Below are 19,896 nucleotides of genomic sequence, written 5' to 3' on the forward strand. Positions count from 1 at the left end.
ACAAGAAAGTATAGTCGGTCCAGCCCGACCATATGACCATGATGGACCGATTCTAACCAAATAGGCTTCGTCCTTGGGGAAATAGAAATTGCGACCTGTAGTTTGATTAATCGAAACTGATCCCGAGCAGATTGGTATACTTTAAGGTGGGTGTTGAGACAATATTTTTGCACGTTACAAACATCAGCACTAACCGAATATACCCTCCCCACTATGGTGGTGTAGGGTATAATTAGATTAGAATTTTTCAATTCATTTTGTAAATGATTAAAAGCAAAACCAAAAAAAATTAAAATATTTGAATTCAATTTGCATTAGATTGAATTAAAAAAAATGTAATCATTCAAAGGTTGAATGAATGGATTTATGGAATGAATGGCTAAAATATTTTAATTCCAAATTAAGATTTTAGTGAATCAAGGTCAATTTGAATTAACTACAATAATTCGGAGCTCTGATTGCGAGTTACCAAGAAATGCGTATGGAACAATTATGATGACACAATGGTAGCACTGCGATTGATTTTAACAAACAACTACATTAATGAAAATTCAATGTTCTGCAAATCAGATGATTTTATATATAGAAACCGGTTGGATTACTCGAAAGTAATACGAGTAAATCATTTTTATACCAAAAATTAATTTCTTATTTTATTCCTCAGAATTCGTCTTAAAAATTATTTTTTAATTTTATCTCTCGTCTGTTTAGGCCATGCATATCTACAAGTCGTGTTTGCAATGTTTTTTAGTATTGCAAATTTACTCAAGTGTGGTTTCATTTAATATATCGTTGTGATCTTGTAAACTGTAGCATTCGTGTTAGATTTGCTACCTTTGCAACAGTAGGTTACTGTGAAGAGTGTTTCACAGTCTAATTCTAATTCAATATGTTGCAACACAATTGGATCGGAATCATGACAATTCTGAACAAATATTTGTTGTATATAATAATTTATAATTTTTGTATTTATAATAATCGTTTTAGTTTTTTTTTCTGATTCCAATGAATAAATAAAATTATAAATACTTTAAAGCTATTGTGTATCTAAGTACTTTGGAAAGACCATGAATATAGTTATTTTTTGTATATGATTTTTATTTCATCGTTTGACTTAATTATAAATATTTACCGTGTTAAAATAAATACAAAATAATAAAATTTATTACAAATTATAATAATAAAAATATAGTTATTACATATGTATGTATGTATGTATAAAGAAACAATAATAGAAAATGCCAACAAATGTAAAATATTGTCGTTTTCACTGGAACACATATTTGTTTGTTTAATTAATTGAGTGAGTATGTACTTTGTTTTAATTAAATTCTTAACATTTTGTGATTTTTTGTTTATCAGATTGTGTTTTTTAGACTAAAATCCTTTGAGGACCAACTACTATTTACACACATTTATTGCATAATACAATTTAGTATAAAAAATTAAGAATCTTAATATTAATTTATTTATATTTATAGTTACTTTATTTTCACATTTATCTCTACATTTTGTAGTTTGTTTTAATTTATTGTCTTATAAAAGTTTTTATTTTTTTAAAAAGCATTTTGTTAATTGTTATTTACTGATACATATACAATAATTGTTCTTTACATTACAAAAAATCAAACGTTTTTCTTTTTTTTAATTCTTTAAATAAAAATCAATTTAGTTATTTGTTTTTTACACATTTGTCTACTTATTTTAATTTTCAAATTACAGTTGTACATAGACTTTAAAGTTTTTGTTCTGTTTACTTTGATATTTAATTATTTTGATATTGGTTTATGTATATGTTTATTTATATCCTCCATCAACATTGAATTATTTTCAAATTTAATGAATTATTTACATATAATTAAAATATAAATTCGGATATAGTTTTTAATATATTTATGGTTGAAATTGACTTTCTGCTTAGTGATGCTGTTAAACAGTTTTAAAAAATAATTGATTTGACAATGAACTTCAATTGAAAATTAAAAAAAATCTTTATTAAATTTTGTAATAGTTGTTTTGCAATAGTCTTATTTTTAAGCAAAATAATGTGGCTAAATTTATTTTTAGAAAAACCGATTATATGCGTTCAATTTTTCAAAATTATGATGGAGTATATATAAAATTCGGCCCAGCCGAATCTCCAATTTATTTGATTAAATTCTCTCAATATATTAGCCTAAAAATTTTGGTTTTGTTATTGTTGTCATAGATGATGTGGTTGTTGATATTGCATTATTATCAAAAAATAATGTCTTTTGTATTCTAGCATTTGCTGGATGATTTGTTATTGGTTCTAATATTTTTAATATATACTCTTTAAATACTTTAGGTACCGTTACGAAATGTCAAGAATCTTTTTTCGCCTTTAAATTATCCTCATGAGCCTGAAAGTTAAAAAATATAATAAATAAAAATTAAAAAAGTTTAAATTTAAATTAAATTCCAGGATGAAAGATAGTGAACTGAAAATTAGTATGGACCTTCGTTCTAACATTCTTTAGGACATATTCATAATTTGATTATAAATATGGGGAATTATATCTAATAACCAATTCTATGAATGCAAATCCATTAAAATAAATTATTTTATAATCGTATCCCCAATATTAATAATTGTTGGCTAAAAAGCAATTTTAAATTCTTTACTCAACGGACAGAAATTCTTCGACATGCCTGGTATTTAATTTCAGACATACAAATCACTCATTTGCGACAAGTGGATCATAACTCAAAAAATCATAGTAATGAGTAAAATACTAGTACTCGTCTCAAATGAGTGATATGATATATGAATATCACACTTACCTTTTGTGCTACTTTCAATAAACTATCAAATGTTGTATTTCCCGTTTGCTTCACCATTCCATAAAATATATTTGATTTACTTTGTGTCAACAATTCAAATGGTGAACCAAATTCGACAGCACGACCGGCATCCATCACTAAAACTTTATCGGAATCCATGACGGTGTGCAAACGATGAGCTATTGTGAGAACTGTACATTGTCGGAATTTATTTCGTATGGTGTTTTGAATTAAAGCATCTGTTTGTGGATCAACATTGGCAGTGGCTTCATCCATAACTAATATCCGATTTTCACGTAATATAGCGCGTGCTAAACATACCAGCTGTCTTTGTCCCACGGAGAAATTACTGCCACCTTCAGATATTTTACTTTGTAAACCACAAGGTAATTCGGAAACAACGTCTTTTAGTTTGACCTAGAAAAAGATAAGGGAGAAAATTAAATTATATTTATTGGAGACATTGAAGGGCCCAGTTGTAAAATAAAATACAAAACTTTAAACCTGAATTTACATTATTTGAGTTCAATAATTAAAAATTCATTAATATACTTTACTCTACAACTTTGAAACTTTTCTGAATCGGTTGATAAACAGGTACACTGTCTGAACGAATTGTTAAATTCAAATAGTGTAAAATTAGAATTATAAAATTTAATGAATATATTATTATATTTTAAACAAATTCACAGTGAAATTTCTAAAACAAGAAGCATGTATTTGTATAAAAATATACATATTGAAATATTTCTTTAAGTTAAAAGAAACAATTTAAATAAATATTACCTCATCTAATGATTCCCACAATTTTGCATCGGAATATTCCTCGAATGGATCTAAATTATAACGCATAGTACCCGAGAACAATACGGGCTCTTGAGGTATAATAGAAATTTTACTGCGCAAATCATGAAGGCCCATATCATTAGTATCACGTTTATCGATTATCACCGAGCCATCGTTATAGGAAAGTCTAAAGAGGGCATTAATCAATGACGATTTTCCAGCACCGGTACGTCCAACAATACCAACTTTTTCTTTGGCTTTGATAGATATATTAAGAGCTTTCAAAACACACTCTGATTTGGGATCTGGGAAGTAACGTAAACTTAAATTGTCGAAAATAATTTGACCATCCTCTGGCCAAGATTTTGGTGGTTTTTTATTCGGTGGTGATTCCATTTCACCTTCTGCCTCTAAATCTTCATATTCTACAACACGTTCTACACAAGTCATGGTGTTTTCCAATTCGGCTGATTGTCGCATGCCCCATTGTACCATACCGGTCATACCCATGGCCTGGGTGATGGCCAAACCAACATCACCGCCATTTTCCGGTGAGAAAAGGAAAAAACTTAAAGTGATAATGGCAATATAGAGAACACAACAGCAATCAAGCCAATAGCCAAAGGCTCGACTTGTAGCCAAAAACATAAAATAACCCGAACTGTGCATATCCTGATAGTTATCAAATTCGGCTATCAATACTTTTTGGGCGCCGAAAGCGCGTATGGTAGAAAGACCATTTAGGGAAGCACCCAAATGAGAGTAAATGGGAGAACGGGCTAGAAAGCAAGAAAAACAAATGTTAATTACAAATTCAAAGAGTTATTTTTAAAACACTTACTTATAGCCTCAAGACGTTTTACATCTCTAGATGTATTCAAATAGAATGATCGCAAAAAGTAGAATATAATGGCCAGCAATGCAGTGGCCAATAAATACCAAGGATTAACCAAACACAATACCACCACTATACCAAGCAAAGCCAAAAAGATTTGTATTACATCCATCATGACACCTGGCAAAATTTCATCAACTTGGCCCAAGTCTTTTGAGAAACGATTTAGTATACGTCCCGAAGGATTGGTATTAAAGAAATACATGGAGGCTCTGGTTACTCCTTTAAACATAGCGTTGTGTAAATTTATGGACGATTTTTTGGCTAAATTAAAGAAGAGTAGAGAACGTGTCAAGGCGAAGAAAATAATGGAGACATTGAGCGCCGTAAAAATATATAAATCAACGGGATCGGTATTACTGTCCAAACGGGCTTCAGGACGTCGATATGCATCAGTTACTTGAATATCAGCTTGTCCATTCTTGTTTACCCTAAAATTATAAATAGAAATACATAAATACGTGATACAAATTGAAAGTAAAAATATTGCATTTTTTCTGCCGCTTTTTTAAATATTCTATACATATCGTTGCTGCGCATACAAAAACTGTTATGTGTTTTTATAAAATTTTCAGGAGAGCATAAAAAGTGATGATTTTCGTCTATTTAATATATCATTCAAAAGTTTGTTACATACTACATACAAAATTATTTTACCTCTATTCTAGCTATTTACGTAGAAAAAAATTTTAGTTCGGCGTAGTGTTGTAAGGACATTTTCATGAAATATGCACATAACAATTCTTTCCAAAATTAATATAAATCTAGCGGGATTCATTTCTGCAAACCATTAATCATTTTCGAAAATCATTGTGATAATAGTTGTGTTCGCGTACTTGATAATTTGTAATAATTTGTACAAATTATCACTGGAAGTTACGGGATTCCGTTCGTTTACTTTTAAAAACTTGTAACGAGAGAGCAAGAGAGTGTTAAAAGTGACAGTTCGTAGATAGAGAACATGATATTTTTTACTGGACATTTTTTGTCTAAATATTTTTCAACCTCATTCTTCAACTTTGGAGCACTTAAATTGGGTTTTTCTCGTCTATTCTATTTCCGTGGCGAAACCTTTCTATAATGTGCTGGACAGTTGAGGAACTAATTGCAACAATTTCAAAAGTTAATCGTTGGATTTTGCACTGTTTCAAATGACGAATAGCGTCTTTTCTTTTCTCAAGTGAAGTTTGTTTTCCCATTTTAAAATTCAAATTCTTTTCAACTTATTTTTATAAAAGTTCTTTAAAAATGACCTTAGCTTAGCGCCCAAACAGATAAAAATGCATTGCAACGGTATTTCATTATCAGAGAAAGTTTCAAATACACTGCATCATTTAAGCTGTGAGCATATTTTATGCAGAAAATTCTTTTTTTCATTAATATTTCTTCAATCAGATTGGTTTTTGTTATTTTTTCTTCCTCAGCATTATAACAGGACATATGTACATATATCATTACATTTTATATAAAATTTGTTTGATAAATTGAATGAAAATTCGACTAATTTTCGATTTTCTAAAATAATTTTACTTGCATCAAATAAGCTGTGAGTCACTGTATGTATATGTCCAACTTCAATACCCTGAACTTTACATATAACAGTTTTATCGAAAAATAAGGCAGAAAAGGGCAACATTTTTGACCAGAAAAGTAAGACCAAATTAAAAAAAAAACTTACCAATATGACAAGAAATAATCACCACCGGATGCTAAAACCTGGGCACCAACACAGAAGAAAGCCATCAGAGCAAATAAGAAATAACCACCACTGGCACCAAAATATTTCTTATACAGTTTCATACCAATTTTACCTCCTTCACGGTTTTCTTGTACTTGCATGGGCGAGTCACCAGGCGCAGAATCTGCCGCTGAACTCATGGAAGAGACACTATTTTGACGCGAACGCATTTTGCTATTTTGACGCGATAAAGCCGTTTTATTGTTTTCAGTGGCATCGCCAGCGGCCGCCTTGCCGTTGGAGTCTTCTTGCTGATCGGCTTTCATCAGCAGTTTAGCAAAATCTAAACCACTCTTGCGCATCGATTCAAATGTACCCACAGCACTAATGCGTCCCTTATCCATGATCACAATAAGATCGGCTTGTTCCATAAATTGCAACTGATGTGTAACGAGCAGAACAATGTCGTCACGCAAGAAACCACGCATACATTGATCGAACAAATGTCGGCCCACATGAGTGTCGACGGCGCTTAAGGGATCATCGAGCAGATAGACATCGGTTTTGCGATAAACAGCCCTGGCTAAGCTTATACGGGCTTTTTGGCCACCAGACAGTGAAGCGCCGCGTTCGCCTACAATTGTCTTATCACCGTAGGGTAATAGTTCAAAGTCACGCTCCAGTGCACACTTTTTGACAATTGTGCGATAGCGCTGCCTATCCATTGGCAAACCAAATAAAATATTCTGACGCACCGTACCTGTGAATAGCCAGGGCTCTTGGGAAGCATATGACAAAGTGCCGTTAACATTAACAGAACCAGATTCGGCAGGAAGTTCACCAAGTACAGCTTGAATTAAGCTTTATAAATTGAAATTATTAGAATAAGTTTGTAATAATTATGAATAATACTATAATTAAAAATATATGGAATAGACTTACGCACGAAGGTACATAAATAACCCACAAACATGTTTCCATACAAATGTTGTATATACTATGTAGTATTATTGCGACTTTTTTAATTTTAAATATATGCTATCATTTAATAAAGAACTCCCAGTTCTCATATGAGCTGAAGGCTGACAATTTTCAAGATATCGACTTAAAATTAGATTCTGACAAAAGTCTCTACATCTGACAAGTAAGAGAACACCCCAAATATGGTTTTGTAAAACTTTTTTTTTTAAATAAACTGAACTATTTTTACAAAATCTTATTTTTCGTATAATAATAGATATTTTTAGCAGAAAATTTTAGAACCAAATTAAATGTATGTATTTAAAATTCCTGTCCCATAGTAAGAGTGCGCACGAAAAAAATGTTGCTTACGTTTATCGAAATAAAATTTAAATTAATTAATAAATTAATTGTTTTATTAGTATTATATTATTAACTAGCTGAACGAATCGCCAGGCTTCGCCCGGTAGCTATTTGCTAATTATTGAGAAAAATTCGAAAAATTTAAATTTCCGAATTTTTGAATTTTTTTCTCCTGAAAATTTCGAATCGACTACAAAAAAAAATCAGTCAAATCGCTAAAGCCGTTCTCACGTGATGCCATTACATACATGGACCATTTCATTTTTATATGTATAGATAGATGTAAATTTTGTAATTGAATATTTTTGAAATCTGCTAACAATTTTTAAAATTTAATTTAATAAAATGGCGGCATCAATTTTACGTGTTGCAAACAAAGTTATAAACCTAAACGTACACAAAATTTTTCTTCGCGGGCACTCCTTAATAAACATTATTGGAAATATATGAGTATCAATAATTTGTGAGATTTATAAATATTAACTTTTCCTATATTTATTATGCTAGATCTTGAAAATACCTGGGAATGCGGACAGCAGTCGGATTTACCATCTCCGATTTTAATGAAATTTACTACATACATAATATATCCAATATGTTCCTCATATCAGTGACTTTTTCAATGGAAACGCATTCCGATAAAAAGATATCGCGATTTAAAAATTTAAAAATTGTCTAATATTATATACACATAATTGCCCACAACTTTGAAACTGCTCAAAGACCAGCATAATTTTTGACTCCATTTTAAAGCCAAAGATATTGTCCTTAAAATATCAATGATCGCGGTGTTAAAAATTAAATGGAATCAAATATTATGTTGAACTTTGAGTAGATTCATAGTTATGGACAATTATGAGTATATACTTTTAGAACATATTAACATATTTTTCAGTTTTCAAATCGTGATATTTTTGAACTGGAATGGGTTTCCGATGAAAAAGTCATTGATTTGAGGAACCCCTTGGAACCATAATATGTGCGGTAAATTTCATTAAAATCGAAGATGTCGAATCCGAAAATAGCAGTTTTCTGTCCGTTTTGATATGGATTCTCCCACCTGTTTTATAAAAATAAGAATATTCTAAATTTTAAATACATATATATCAAATAGTATATGTATATATTATATATTTAGTACAATTTTTAAAATCGTATCGAAAACAGAAAACTATTTCGCATATTATAGCCGATTAGACCCGATTTATTTTAATTTTTTAAGGCATGATTAAATGTATGATTATGATAAATATAGTCTGCTTTTACACACAGCAATTTTACTGGAAGCAAGTCTCTTCAATTCTCTTTTAAAATTTCTAGTCTGTTTACACACAGCAAATCTGTGCTCAATTTTGTATGTCAAAATCCATAGTGCGAAAGAAATAACAAAAGAAATTGAAGAGACAAGCAAGTGTGTACCCCGCTTCTTTCTTCTTGCCTCTCTCTCCTAAAAAACTCAGACTTGCAGCAAGAAAACTTGCTGTGTGTAAAAGCAGACATACTAATTTGTTTCTTATAATAACATTCTTTCAAATTACCTTGATTTTCCTGAACCCACTGGACCAATAACCGCCACCAGGGTACGTGGTTTAATTTTCAAGTCTATACCATCCAATGTATATTCTGTAGATTGTGAGTCCCATTTAGCCTTTAGTTTACTTATCACTACGCCAGCATCCATATGATGTCCACCATTATTTACCATGGTTGTCATTGGCTTTATTACGCCATTCATGGCAATAGCTTTACCATTCTCCTCGATAATGGCACTGGGTTGTAGTTTATTATTCTCGCTATCAACTTCTAGCGATTTATCGCGAACTTTTGTCTCCTCATGCATCATATACTTTTGGATTCTCTTGAACGAAACCATAGTTTCGGCGAATTGCGAAATGCCCATGGGAAAATATATGGTCATTGTGTTGCGCAAAATATTGTAGTAAGCTGTAATGACAAAAGCTTTTTCGGCCGTTAGCAATTTACCCAAAAGCACAAAGCCCACCAAACTGGCAAACACTGAGATGCGGGTTAAGAACATGATGAAGGATTGCAAAATGCCACGTATATAATTGACATAACGTATGGCATTCATTTCTTTAAATCTAGCGTACTCTACCATTTTACCAAAGGGTATTTCCCAAGCATACATTTTTATAACTTGTATACCCGAGATGATTTCATTCATCATGCGGACACGCTCATCGGTACGCAATGCAGTACGCAGACGTAATACAGAAGTCTTTTTACCCAAAAAGGCTTGAAGAGGCAGGAATAGAATCATAATGGCAACGCCGAATAGGGAAGACACACCAATCTATAAACGGTCGGGACAAAAACATATAAAGGATCTTAGGATTTCAAAAGGTGTGCATAGAGAAATGAGGAGGTGAGAGATGCATGAGATTGGTGAGTTCTACAAAATGTGTGGTATATAATATGTTTAAATTAATGACTAATTTATAAAGTTAAAAGAGTTGTTTTGAATGCAATCATTGTTGTGGACATCAGTGCTTAGTAAGGTGGTAAAAATCTCCATAAATCAGATATTTACGTTCAAAGGTCATAAAAATAATTATATCGGTCCTACGAGTTTAGGAGTTATTAAACGTTTTTTAGAGAATAAAATGTCGTACATTTTGTTCGTACCATCAACGATTTACGAGTTAAATTGGTTTTATTTATAACTAAAATAATGTGTTTTTTAAACCTAAATATATTCGATATGAATAAAGTATACAGAAAATGTATTAATTAATACAAGATGGTGGATTTTCTAAACAAAATACTCAACAAGGTTTTTATAATTCTTTGAATATGCATTAGGGTGGGTCGATTTGAAGAATCTACGAAGACTTCTAGCAACTTTGCACTAGAAATTATATGTCTTAAACGAATTTTGACCTTGTAAAATATTTTTTCACAAAAAATCGACACAACCTAATATACATACTAACTATTTGTATATATTTCGTGTCCAAATCGTAGTGCCCATAGTGCACTATTTAGGTTTAGAATAACCTAAAATTAGATTGTGTACAACAAGTCAAGTTAGGTTAATAACACTGTACAACAACAAGGTCCGACCAATAAATTTTGATAGAGGAGACAAAAAAAAAGACACGTGTGTCGGCGTTTTGAAAGTTTACATCTATTTATATTTTTGAACTAAATTTTCTTAATAAACGCGAAATTAACCCTAGGCTCTCTTTGGTTGTGTCTGACTTTCTGGTTGAATTTTCCGTTTTGTTGTATTCAGGGACTTATAGTAAAATTTCACGGATAATATTTTTGGGGAACATTTTAACCCCTTAAATTCCTGTTTTACTGGTGGTTTTTGCACTTTTTTAAAAGAAGGACAAAAAGAACCATGCCTTGAGGATTTAGAGTGTTAACATATTCTACAAAAATGTTCTCCGTAACATTTTACATAATTTGGCTGAACACAATTTATATCTAAAATGTAAGGATCACATGGTTTCTTATGCCGATTAACAATAAGAACGCCTCCTGTCTCCTCTATCAAAATTTATTGGTCGGATCTTGTAATTTTGGAAAAAATTTGATTTTGTTGTATAGTGTAATTAGAATTTGTAATCCTATCACAAAATTTACATGAGCAGCATGGCATGATGGATCAGGTAGTGATCAGTAAAACTTTATTCTAGTGGAATATATTAAAGTTTAAAAACAGATTGTAATGTAAAATACATGCGTTATAACATGGAAACTGTTGATGGTATACAAAAAGGTTCTAAAATCAAAATAATAATGATTTAATGATAGAAAATTTGATTCCCTAAATTTGTTTAATAACCACTAAACTAGTAGAACGCATAATATTCGAGATATACATATATGGAAAAAATGTTTATGACCATCGTTTGTCAAAAGCGGACAAACGATTTATGCACAACAACAATTGTATATCTTCATACATATTTCTTTGTAAAATTCAAATTTGTAGTCAATATATCGCCTTATATATATCCTTATTAAGCTGCATTTAAATATTTCTTGGAGGATATCGTCGATTCGCTAACAAAACGTATTTTTTTGTACAATCTCTTGATATGATTTTATAATAATGATTTAATGATTTAATAATAATATTCATTTTGGGACATTAAGAAAACAGTTTTTTTTTACAACAAAACTTTACTGATGATGGAAAATAATCTAGAGAATGTGAATAAACTTAGTCATCTTAATACATTTGTTATAATTGGGGTATTCACACGGTCTACTATTTGGTCATAATGTCCTAATATATTATGATAGTTTAAACAATTTTTTGCTGTGTTTTTCTAAACTAATAAGACTATTTGATCTATGTTTACTGTTTTGTCATAAAATAATATTTTTTTTGTTTAAATCACAACAACAACTATTATAATATATTAGGACATTATGACTAATAGCAGACCGTGTGAATACCCCAAATATGTATAACCTTATTTAAAAATAGTGCTTTTAGACTACCATGTAGAAGTTGTTTAAAATAACATCCAAATTGATACTGGAAGTGCTTAGAACATCAATAGTTCCACAAATGTTGTTATAGGATATACTAAATAAACTTCAACAACTTTAATACCCAGGAAAAATTGTTGTAGTTACACAACTAGTTCCAGAACGAATGAATATAGCCAGTACTCGTTATAGTTTGGCGTTGCGACTAATGCTTTTTGTTTAATATTATCAGATCCGGAACAAGTTCCACGGAAGCATTACGGAGCCAGTACCTCTTCCTTGGAATAATTTTGGAACCAGTTCTCTAATCAATGATTTTTGTTTGAATTTGTCACCCTCGAAACTAGTTCTACGGAAGCAATAAATAACAAAAGGTTCTAGAAGCAGTACTTCCATCAATGTTTTTTGGTTCAAAATTGATAGATCGAAAAAGTTTCGACACAGCCTCAAAAGTGAGTAAACACCAGTGAATATTTTGATTTTTTTAACATCATGAAAATCATTATAGTCCGACTTAAATCTTTTTTTTCAGAACGGAATCAATTATTCCACCCAATCTCCAACAAACCGAAACATTTAAATTTTAATCGATGGATAGATTTTAGGATTTTCATTATCTTGAAAATAAAAAACAAATAATTTTTTCTGTTTACTCACTTTTGAGGCTCACTGTATGTTCCTGATTCATTGGTGGAATCCATTACAAATGCATCAGATATTCCAAATTTATAATACATTTTCGTTATTAAACACAAAATATTTTAATTATGTGTATTTTGAATTTGAAGTTTTTCCCAAAACAAAATTTAAGTTTAAGAACTAGTTTAGAACCAAAGAGTAATTAGATCGAAATAACTAGTTTCTATAACTCTAACTCTATAGAGTTACTTAAGAATCATAATAATACTACACATAACGGGTTCCAGAATCTGAAATTTTTATTATTATAGTCGTTCTAGAAGTAGTGATTTTGGAATAAGTTCTAAAAGTTTTCCTGGAGAATATTATATAACATATTATTAAAGTATCTAAACTTTGTATAATAAACAAAGACTTATTGAATTTTATATAAATTTTAGTAATTACTTGTATTTGATATTTATGAATTTAAGGATATGAAATGCAGAAATAATTATACAAATATTTTAAATTGAATGGGAACATAAATATGGAAGATATTTGTATATATCGCTCATTTGCTGCAACACCGTCATAACTCAAAAAATGTTTAATTAATTTTTCAGGAGACGCATTTTTAGGTTTTAAAACAACTTATTTGCTATTAACTCGATATTTTGATTTTTTGAATTATGACATTGTTGCAGCAAATGATCGATATAATCACCAACATACCTCTCTGTACATTAAATAGGTTATAATCACTATCTCAACCGGTCCTAACCACAAATAGTGCATGTGTATCATTGAGGTGTCCAAGCGACCAACATCGTTCGATATTAGATTGACCACCTGACCGGATGTCGTATTACCCAGTGCTGTTTTGCTCAAACGCAGTGCCTTACGATATATCATGCTGCACATGGCCACTCGAATTTTCATGCCCGTATGCAGTATGCCTAACATGTAAGGATGCATAAAGAAAACATTCAACGCACTGCATAAGATAACACCCAATGCGTACAAATACGCAGTTTTCTGATCACTACTCGTATTATTCTCGGGCTTAGCATAGTATGAAACTAAACCGCCCAAAAATAAAGGTTGAGTGACACTGCAATTAAAAAATAATTTAATAATTACAAAAGTAAGTAAATAAATCAATCATAATTTAAATATTTAAGTCTGTTGTATTGATAAAGTCATGTCACCAGTTAGCTGTGAATAATGTGTATGAGCAATTCATAGCTTTCAAATCCGGACTTTATCAATGCAAATACAAATTGTAAAGAAAATAAACAAATATTTACCGTAAACCAATTTCTAAAATAAAAAGCACTAGACCCAAAGTAGCAAAACGTAAACCAAACACTCGCAATACCGCCTTTAGAAGGCTGGGCTCCTTGTGTTTCATTTGTTTTTTGTTGCACTCTTCCTCCCATGCTACGCTAAGTTTGTGTCCAAGAAAATCTGCAAATAAAAAAGCACATAAATATTATTTGAATATTTATAGATTTGTTTCTTTGAATTGCAATGATTTGTAAAAATAATTTAACACTTTTTTCTAAAACTAAACTTAAAGAAGGTGTTAATTTCGTTTAAATAAAAGTAATACAGATAATACTTGGTGTGGAATGCCATCTGAAAAAAATCACCCAAATGTAAATTATATGTAGACTAATATGTAAATTAAGTATCAACAAAACTTTCAAAATACATTAATGAAAAAAGTATATATGTAATTGAAAAATTAATGTATAGTCGATTGCTTCGAAATTGGCTGCAGTACTTTTCAGAAAACTTTTAGGTGGTATGTATCAGAAAAATAATATCAATTTGTTAGAAAAATAAGCTTATTCGTCTGTATGCCCAGAAATTGGCATCCATCTGTATTGCTAGAAGTGGGGAGAATTACCAACATGTAATCCCGGGAATTAACAACTGACGAAAATACAAAGAAAACAAGTTAGAACTCTATTTTTTTCACCAAAAAAAAGTGAAAAGTTTTGTTTACGGTTTTCGCCCATTGCCGAGTATAACTAAAAATGTAAAAAGGCCTTGTTGAAATACTTCATATTAGGTGGTGTACGGCGAAGTTTTTTTTTTGTAAGGTGGTACGCTCTAGTGACCATATTAGCGTTTTTCGGGCTAAATTTAAATGGATAACTATATGTTTTTACTTTAATTTTGACTTATTACGTAAAAAATGTGCTATTTAAACTATGAATAATGTCCAACTAAATGAATAGAAATTTAGCTTTATTTTTTGGCTTTAAATTTACATGTCTAGCTTTTTTAGCTCTATTTTAAACATCATTTAGCTTTATATTATTTTAAAATCTGATCACACTGATTGCATGTGTGGCTACTAGAGTATCCAAAACCGAAACCGAAATCCGGTCAAGCGGTTTTTTCATCTTTGTAAACTCCACCGGCTTCGTTTTTTGACAAATATATTTTCTAAAGCTCATTCAAATATATTTATGAAAAATATATTTGAATGAATATTGATTTATTTTATAGAAAATTACAGCATTTGACAATATTTCGTAAAAGATATAAAATAATTGCATAAAGATAGATAGATTTTTTAAAATACAATAATCAAAACCGGTTTTTTCAAAAACACACTTTTTCTATTAAACCGGTTTTTCAAATTTGCCGGTTTTTTTGAAATTCTAGTGCCTACTCTCAATTCTTGCATTTTCTACATCTTCAGTGAGAACGAAAATACTAACGGCCACATTTATAGGATTTTATTTTACTCGAATTTATTTTCAAAAACCTAAGACTAATATCTAAATCTAAATTCATTCGAATAATGATAGTTCGATTATTCATTCTTTACTTTTTTTAAAAATTTAAATTATTATTCGAAAAAGTTAAAATCTCTTATTCGAATTATTCGTTTTATTCGAACAAGAGAAAAATCGAATAATTTGAATGTGCTGGCGAAATGTAGTGAAAATGATAACCATTTAACTACCACTTTAGTACCCACATATGTATGTTGCCAATTGGAAACCTGTGGATATGTAGGATTAAAAAGCGGAATTTTAATTTTCATTAAAGTATTAAATTCTTTTTGTTAAAAATTTTGGTTTTTGTCTTTGCTTGTTAAATACAAATTTGAATACATTCCTTGACTTTTCTGTTTTAAATATGTATACGAATTAACTAACAATCTGTAAATGATACCGTATTTTCTTTAATTTCTAATCTAACGTTATTTTTTTACCTTCAGCACACAAATAACATTTCTATATTTGCACAAATCACAATGACTGTAGCATTTAATAAAATAATAATAATAAGCTGATAAAAAATGAGTAGGAAACAATCAATAAAATATATTTTGATTTAAAGTTAAGCGTAGAAAAACCTCAATGAAATATGAATTAAAACGTTTCGATATTTTGTTGCTTCTTCGGATATCTTTAATCTTAAATCGTTTAATTTTCATCAGCTGTTATTTCCAAAGGTCGAAATATTGTCAAAATACATTATCTATAGAGTCTAGTACATATATACATATGTATATAAAAGTTTAATAATGGCGTATGACGACATATACTAATATTGGCTAACAACATCTTATAATTATGTATTTCTATAAGGTACCTCTTATTTTATTGCATTGTCATAATATTTCAGCACTACCATCTATGAACATTTTCAATATTATTAATTTTGTATATTAGACGAATGCGTCTAAAATGGTATATTTACGTGGAGTATGGTGTTTAAAATTCGGTGCGAAATCGGGGACTAATATTATTTTTAATAAAACTTTTACATGATGATATCATTTGGTAAAACCTATCACGCGTTGTACATCAATAAACACTTAACAAATTAATTGGAAAGTAAGTAAACCTTGATTTGTAGATATGACTTATAGTCGAAAAACTGACCATTCATTGTACGATTAGAATTTTGTATAGTTTTCCGGACCATTTATGCAATTCATTGTGAGAATTAATTTTGTTTAGCAATCGAAAAGTTCAATTGTACTACATAGTTGAGTTTATCTGATTCAAATCTGATACATGGTAATATTGATATTGACATTTTGTTATGTTGTAAATAAAATTGTTCAATTCACAACCTTTTGTATGAGTTGTATTTCGTATGATTTTACAATAGTTGTACAAAATTAGCTACAACACATTTAGCATATTGTATATCAAAGTAGCATGCCTTTTAGACAGTAAGTTTAACTAGTGTCTAACCACTTGGTTGACTTCAATTTATATATCTGATCTTTGTAACTCCTATGCATTCTCAATTGGTTACTTTATACAATCCAGGTAATCAAGCGTGAACTCAATAGTGACTCTAGTAGCTCTAAGTAATCTAGAGCGTAGTTTCTTTAAAGTTTTTTAAAAGAAACTACTTTATAAAATAGTTTTTTGTCCAATAAAAGTAATATATTTGAGACTCAATTGTCACTACACTACACTTCAGATTACAAAGGGACTCTAGCTTTGTAATCTGAAGTGTAGTCTGTTTAAATTTTTTGTTTTCATTTCACTTCAGCTATATTAATCACTACAAAGTATATATTACTGGGTGTATTATCATTTGACTGTCCCTTGTTAATTTTTTTTTTTTATCGAATACAAGTTTACCATTTTTTATTATTCGAGTGATTGATTAATTTTTTTAAATTTCCATAATTAAAGAATAATCAGTAAAAAATATTCGAACAATTTACTATTCTATACATATTTAAAACCATACAATTTCTAATAACACTAGTTTACATGGTTTTTGCTCATGAATTGAAACATATGGGGATTTGTGTATTTAGGTCTTCTAACTTCGGAAAAAATATTAAAAAAATCCTGGACGTCAAACTTTTGAGGTATTTATTAAAAACGAAACATATAAAAATGTACATTAAATTAGGACAAAAAAAATAAAAGTGAAGTGTTTCCGTCCTCTTTTTATAATTATTTTCATTTGTCACCCTCACGACACTCCAACTGTAGTCTCCTAGCATATTCTGATCCCAAAAACCTTGATAATTCCTCTCAAAAAACTTCAAATCTTGATGGAAATGCTGTCTATGTTCGTCACTCATGTGTCCGAGGTTTTCCGGGAAAAAATCCACATGAGAATGTAAAAAGTGAATTTTGAGGGACATATTTACACCCATCAGTTCAAAATTATGTAATAAATTCGCAACAATATCTCTGTAATTTTGACTTTTCTTATTCCCCAAAAATTCTTGGTCAACAAGTTTAAAAGAATTCCATGCTGCTTTTTCAACATCGGTTAATTGACACTCAAATTTGGTATCACCCAAAATTTTTCTTATTTGAGGACCCACAAATATCCCTTCTTTTAATTTAGCCTCAAAAAAAACTTGGGAACATGTTGCATAAATATTGAAATGCTGGTTTTGTCTTATCTAAAGCTTTTACGAAATTTTTCATTAAACCTAATTTAATGTGGAGTGGCGGCAAAACTATTTTTTGTGGGTCAACCAAACTGACATTTTCAATGTTCATTTTACCTGGAATATATTCACTACAATTTGTGCAAATCGAATAAGGGACCCACTTTTTATCCTGATTTGAAACGGCGAGTCCAAAATAATGTAAATAAGCATTTTGCAGTGTTTGTGTTATAGGAAAACCTCAATTTAACTGAATAATTTTTCCGCAAATAAAACAAAAATGGCCTGGGTTTATTTTACACTTTCTAGAAGACATTTTAAAATAGTTTTTACTTTAGAGTTTTGTATTTAATAGCGATTTATTAACGTTTATATACAAAAAAGATGTACTTTTAAGCAGTATTTATTTTTTTTCTGTTAATTTTTTTTTGGAATTTGTCAAAAAAATACAAATCTGAAAGTACCTAGTAGCTTCGCCAGAGTGTTGAGTACCCAAAGATGATGTAAATACCTAATTACCACAATTCGATACACTACAGTATGCATTAGTAGTACTCAGGGCAGGTGAAAAATAAAAACCCATATATCTCAAAATTTTGACGTATAGGTGGGAAACAAAAAATGGACAATTAGCTAGCGTACCTAGCTCTTCTCAAAAATATAAATTTCATTCCATGAGCAACCAAAAATGTTTGATTTGTAAACTAGTGTAATTTGTTTGTTATCTATGAAGAAAAATACGAAACTAATAAAATATATGTACATTAGGGATATAACTATTGACATTTTTTGCAAATATGCAAATTGGCATAGCATTAACAAATATAAAAAACCACGGTATTATTTTTTCGCGGTTGTTAAAAAAGTTCACGCACCAAACGCAAAAAAGTTTTTCATTAAATATTTTCAATTATTTTTAAATACAATATACATATTTTATTTTAATAATAACTGCGGACATACTTCAAAAGATAATTTTTAAAAAAGGGAAGTATTCCTCACACTTGCAAAAAAAAATATGAAATTATTCATATAATTCCTCAGAGAAAAAAAATTTGGATTATTTTAGAAATTGGTGTTGGAGCGTGATGTTTTTGATTCCAAATGACATAAAAAAATGTTTTTAATTACTTACAAAACATTGGCCATCACGTGGTGGTATGCCAAAATTAGTTATATCCTTAATGTAAATGCAAATAATAAAAAGTAAGTAAGAGAGTATATTCGGATATGCCCGACTAGGCCCTATTGTCATACATTTTAAGAAGCTAATTTGGATTATTTGTGTAACGGAATTTTAGATTTTTTCGGTAACTGTTAATAAAATTTACAAAAATTAGAAACAAATTGACAAAGATGGTTTTATTCAACATATGCAGATTTCAATTATGGAAATTTAAAAATTAGTATTTGAATAACTTAAAATTGTTTCTAGAGTAACGGTATTTTCGATTTTTTCGGTTACGGTAGTTTAGCGGAAATGTAATATTAGGAGTAATGGTGGCTTAGTAACCAACACTGATAACCAGTATGTGAATTCTCATGCGTTAACTACTTAGGATCTGCAATCGGACAGTCTTTTTGTATTATTTGTAGGGTAAATTTCAAATTCCGCATGAGAATCACACATGTTAAAATAACTAGTCATAGAACTAATTCTGTGAATTCCAGAATTTCTGAAAAGTACCATTGCAGACATACATATTGAATATTTTGAGTATAACTACTGAACTAATTCTTTTCTAAAATTTCGAAAACCTTTTCTAAAATTTTGTAAACCGCTTTAATGATGTAGACAAATATTAATTTTCAAATCTTAATGGTATTTCATTTTGTTTGACGCGATAAAGTCTGTACTAAAAAGCTAGTAAAACTGCTTTATTCGACTGTGCCGAATATTGTATACCCTTCACCAAA

The 19,896-nt window shown here is 29.9% G+C and overlaps 1 protein-coding gene across 1 annotated transcript in view; it reads right to left on the bottom strand.

Moving 5' to 3' along the window:
- Positions 1–1,077: 1,077 nt before the first annotated feature.
- The window catches only part of Mrp5 (Multidrug resistance protein 5), a 36,605-nt gene continuing 17,786 nt past the window's right edge, over positions 1,078–19,896 (bottom strand). The window contains exons 4-11 of the mRNA XM_065514654.1: positions 13,886–14,045; positions 13,311–13,689; positions 9,026–9,801; positions 6,165–7,025; positions 4,433–4,917; positions 3,592–4,370; positions 2,806–3,222; positions 1,078–2,384 (exon numbers count right to left, since the gene is read on the bottom strand). Of these exons, the coding sequence (XP_065370726.1) occupies positions 2,346–2,384; positions 2,806–3,222; positions 3,592–4,370; positions 4,433–4,917; positions 6,165–7,025; positions 9,026–9,801; positions 13,311–13,689; positions 13,886–14,045 (3,896 nt within the window). The 3' untranslated portion in view covers positions 1,078–2,345. The remainder of the gene's footprint in view (positions 2,385–2,805; positions 3,223–3,591; positions 4,371–4,432; positions 4,918–6,164; positions 7,026–9,025; positions 9,802–13,310; positions 13,690–13,885; positions 14,046–19,896) is intronic.

The sequence above is a fragment of the Calliphora vicina genome, chromosome 1, assembly GCF_958450345.1.
Source record: "Calliphora vicina chromosome 1, idCalVici1.1, whole genome shotgun sequence".
Taxonomy (NCBI): Eukaryota; Metazoa; Arthropoda; class Insecta; order Diptera; family Calliphoridae; genus Calliphora; species Calliphora vicina.